Source organism: Sinocyclocheilus rhinocerous, unplaced genomic scaffold (assembly GCF_001515625.1).
Source record: "Sinocyclocheilus rhinocerous isolate Xijiao unplaced genomic scaffold, SAMN03320098_v1.1 scaffold247, whole genome shotgun sequence".
Taxonomy (NCBI): Eukaryota; Metazoa; Chordata; class Actinopteri; order Cypriniformes; family Cyprinidae; genus Sinocyclocheilus; species Sinocyclocheilus rhinocerous.
Window position 1 is genome coordinate 253,352 of NW_015662919.1, and position 4,162 is coordinate 257,513.

General features: G+C 30.7%; 1 protein-coding gene across 2 annotated transcripts; it reads right to left on the minus strand.

Moving 5' to 3' along the window:
• Window positions 1-193: 193 nt before the first annotated feature.
• Window positions 194-3,102, minus strand: LOC107728315 (dnaJ homolog subfamily C member 12-like). Of its 2 annotated transcripts, none has more exons than XM_016538442.1 (5): window positions 2,947-3,102; window positions 2,526-2,604; window positions 821-960; window positions 629-752; window positions 194-553 (listed from the first exon to the last, which is right to left on the minus strand). In XM_016538442.1, the coding sequence occupies exons 1-5, from the start codon at window positions 3,022-3,024 to the stop codon at window positions 471-473; spliced, it is 504 nt and encodes a 167-aa protein (XP_016393928.1). In that variant the 5' UTR covers window positions 3,025-3,102; the 3' UTR covers window positions 194-470. The 2 variants fall into 2 exon arrangements, with proteins under 2 accessions (XP_016393928.1, XP_016393930.1); XM_016538444.1 differs by lacking the exon at window positions 2,947-3,102 and adding an exon at window positions 2,695-2,933.
• Window positions 3,103-4,162: the final 1,060 nt, after the last annotated feature.

Below are 4,162 nucleotides of genomic sequence, written 5' to 3' on the forward strand. Positions count from 1 at the left end.
TATAAGTTTTTTTTTTTTTTTTTTTAAATAAAATTATGAATAAAAAAAGTTTTTAAGACACTCCTGGCTTATATATAGTTACATTTATTAATTGAATGCAATTTTCTATTAATATATATTATTTAATTATTATTATTTAATTAGTGATATATTCGTTCAATAAATTATGAATGACACATATGAATTAAAATAAACTTTATAATCGTTTCTTGTGCAAATCAGCAGGCTTGAAAACATGTTTTACTCATATTTCAGGAAAACAATTCTGATTGGACATTTAAGGCATATACGAAGCGTCACTGCTGAACATTAATATCAACATATATTAACATCCTACAAAACAAACAGACAGACAAAGTCAATGTTATGCCATAAATGGTGAAACATAGTAAATGTTCTGATTCTTTACTCTATATATGGAATGCATGCACTTACACACAAAAGCATGTAGAGCAACAGAAAATATGCATTTATATTTCATAGTTCCTGAACTTCTGTAAAAGGCCCGAGGGAGCTTCACCAGCCCAGCGAAACCTGTGGTGCCAATGATCACCTGTGAAACAGAAACATTACAGTCACTCATTTATAACTGAAGAATTATAAATAGTCATAAAAATCAATGTCTTACTGGATGGCAGTGACGGTTCAGACGGTTTCTCCTCCAGATTCACTCGCTTCACTTTCACTGGATCTGGATCTTTTGCAGCCTCAAGCATTGGCTCTTTCTTGGTCCTCGCAGCCCAATGCATTGACTGAAAAGTAATGCAATTATTATAAATTGTTATAAATGTAATGAATATATCACCTACCTAACACTCACTGTTTTAACGGAGTCACTGAGCGCTCGCCACTCGCTGAACGGGATTACAATTCGACTTCTGAGCCAGAGATCGTAATTCTTTCTTTTCTTCTCATCTGTGAGAACCTCTTTAGCTTCCTGTAACTTCTGGAACTCCTCCACTGCGGAAAGTGTGTGAGAAACAGATTCAAACACTCACAAAAGTGACGTTCAGAACGATCTGACAGATTCCTGTATTAATGTTCCTGGTCTTACTGTGAATAATTCATCAGTAAAGTTATTGTGAAAAAAAAAAAAGGAAAATTATTTGTCTTTGTGATGTTTCATCATGTTAGTTTAGGTTAGTGCAAACCAAGAAATAATTAAAAATAAATAAATAAATATAATATAATTAAAAAACATTTAAATTAATCAATTTACAAAAAAATATGATCTACATTTAAATCTATAAAAACTATTAAAACTATAAAAAATTACAAAGAAAGTAATTTAGTAATTCTTAAAAACTGTGCCAACACAATCCACAGAAAATTAATCTTTAAATATTATAAGTATTTAAAAAAAAATTTTTTTTTGTAATTTTTTTTATTTCGTTGTATTTATTTTATCCAATAAAAAACACATTGGGGACCACTATCTAAATGCATGTCAGAAAATCCGCCAATGAGATAAAATAGCAATAAAATAAGCTTTATTATAATATGAATCTGTGAAACATAAATAAATGGCAGACTTTTCAATCACACACTGGCCTCACCCCAACACACCCAGGATTCTTTGATGAATAAAAAGTTAAAAAGAACAGCATTTATTTGAAATGGAAATCTTTTCTAACAATATAAGTCTTTATTATCACTTTTTATCAATTTAACACGTCCTTGCTGAATAAAAGCATTGATTTCTTTAAAAAAAAAAAATACTGACCCCAAACTTTTGAGCGGTAGTGTATATTGTTAGAAAAGATTTCTATTTTGAATAAATGCTGTTCTTTTTCATTTTTTATTCATCAAAGAATCCTGAAAAAATATCACAGGTTCCAAAAAAATATTAAGCAGCACAACTGTTTCCATTTTTTTTTGTTATTTTTTTTATTTCGTTGTATTTATTTTATTGCATTAATTACTAAATTACTTTTTTGCCATTTTTTTTATAAAATATATTTAGATCATTTAGTTATTTTAAAATGACATTTTATTGTAAATTAATTGTTTTATATATTTACATATATATATATATATATATATATACGTAATGATGCTGAAAATACAGCTTTGATCTCAGAAATAAATTACATTTTAAAGTATATTAGAACAGAAAACCATTATTTTAAATTGCAATAATATTTCACAATTTTACTGTTTTTTCTGTATTTCTGATCAAATAAATGCAGCCTTGATGAGCAGAAAAAACATCACAAATCTTACTGATCCCAAACTTTTGAACGGCAGTGTAATATATGTGTTATATAAATTACTTTTTTTGTAAATAAATTTTTAAACAGATCAATAATTGGCCAAAATTGGGCATTTTATGGGTCACCACCCACTGGAAAATAAATCAATCAACAACTGTGAATGTTTTTGGACAAAAGTCATTGCAACTAATTAAAATGAATATGGTAATCATATCAAAGCACCACGGTATTGCCAGAGTATTATTTTTAAGGGGTGGTGTTAATGACATTAGATCTTTGCACACACAAAATGATGAATGATTGTGTTTGTACCTGCTTTGGGGTTCTCTGGGTGTTTGTCAGGATGGCAGGCCAGAGCTCTCACTTTAAACTCATTGACAATCTGTTCAGTCTTCAGAAGATGCACATTTGAGTCAAAGATTAGCATGTAATGATGGATAAGTCTGTTTGCACTCCCAGCTACTTAATCAATGATTATTACCAGCATGATGACTGATGTCAGGCTCAACAGGCTGTTCTGCTGTTATCATTAGATGTGTAAAAACCTCTTATTCTATCACATGCATGTTAATGCAATTATCATATGTTTTCACATTGTTTACAATAGCTGAAATGAACAGACATGTTGCCTTTGCGATTATAATAATACAACTTTGCTGTAATAAACTAGCGGAAATAATAACACACAAGCCGTAAAAGCACTTTTATGAGTTGTAGTAAGTGGTGTGTTCACCGTTGAGAGTTCATCGCAGCCGAGCAGCCCGTAATAATCCTCCAAATCCTCCCTTCTGCAGCTCAGGATCGCCTCCATGCCTCCTGCACTCAAGCGCAACACGTAACTACCGTAAACTCCCGCACAAGAGTGCTGCAGTCAGTCGGCCGCAGTCTACAGAGCGCGCATGCGCGCAGCTATTTGGAGCTTTACGGTAGAAGGGCTTTTAAATGACGCAGACGCTCTGACTCACTAAAATACCAGATTTCTGATTGAAATCTGTGAAAAAGTAAAAACGAAATGACTTTTAATGCATCTTGATTTTTATGTGAGTATATTAAAAATCATAAACACAGATAATGGTTGAATTTTTATTTAAAAAAATTTTTTTTTTTTAAATATTTTTATTTTTTATTTTATTTTTTATTTAAAAAGACCCTCTAACACTTGCACTCACTATTCTATTTCTATTCTTATATCTACTTGTCTTCTTTAAAAAAAGAATTTAATTCCCTATTCTTTTTCTATTCTATCTTCTTGTTTTCTTTTTATTTATTATATATATACATATATATAAATATATATAAATCCTTGCTATGTGTACTGTGTTAGCTTATATATAATTGCTCTTTTGTTAGTTTTGATTGCTTCTATTGTCCTCATTTGTAAGTCGCTTTGGATAAAAGCATCTGCTAAATGTAAATGTAATTGCGCTAAAAGTACCAGCCAAATAGTATTACCCTGGCATTTTGATAATACCATGGTATTTTTGACTTAAATTAAAAGATAATGTGTCTGGTAATTCAAAGAATACCATAGTATTGTATGTAAACATAATCTTACAGTAGCACACTGATTACTGTGAGACTTTCCAAATCCTTCATCACTTGAATTAAGATTATAATAATTTATAATATTTTTTTTTAATTATTGAATTATTTGAGATCGTTCTGAGGTTAAATACTGACTTCATAACAAGATAGGCTATAGTTTTTTTAATATATATTTTACATCTATATCTATACAAGATATAGGGAAATTTGGGAAAGAAATCGAATTAAATCTGTGTGTGTGTGTGTGAGTGAGTGAGTGAGTGAGTGAGTGAGTGAGTGAGTGAGTGAGTGAGTGTGTGTACTGGTTTATGTATCATGGTGGGGACTTAAACATGACTACACACAGACTCATGGGGACTTGTGACACGGTGGGGACCTAAATTGTGGTCCCCACGGGCAAACAA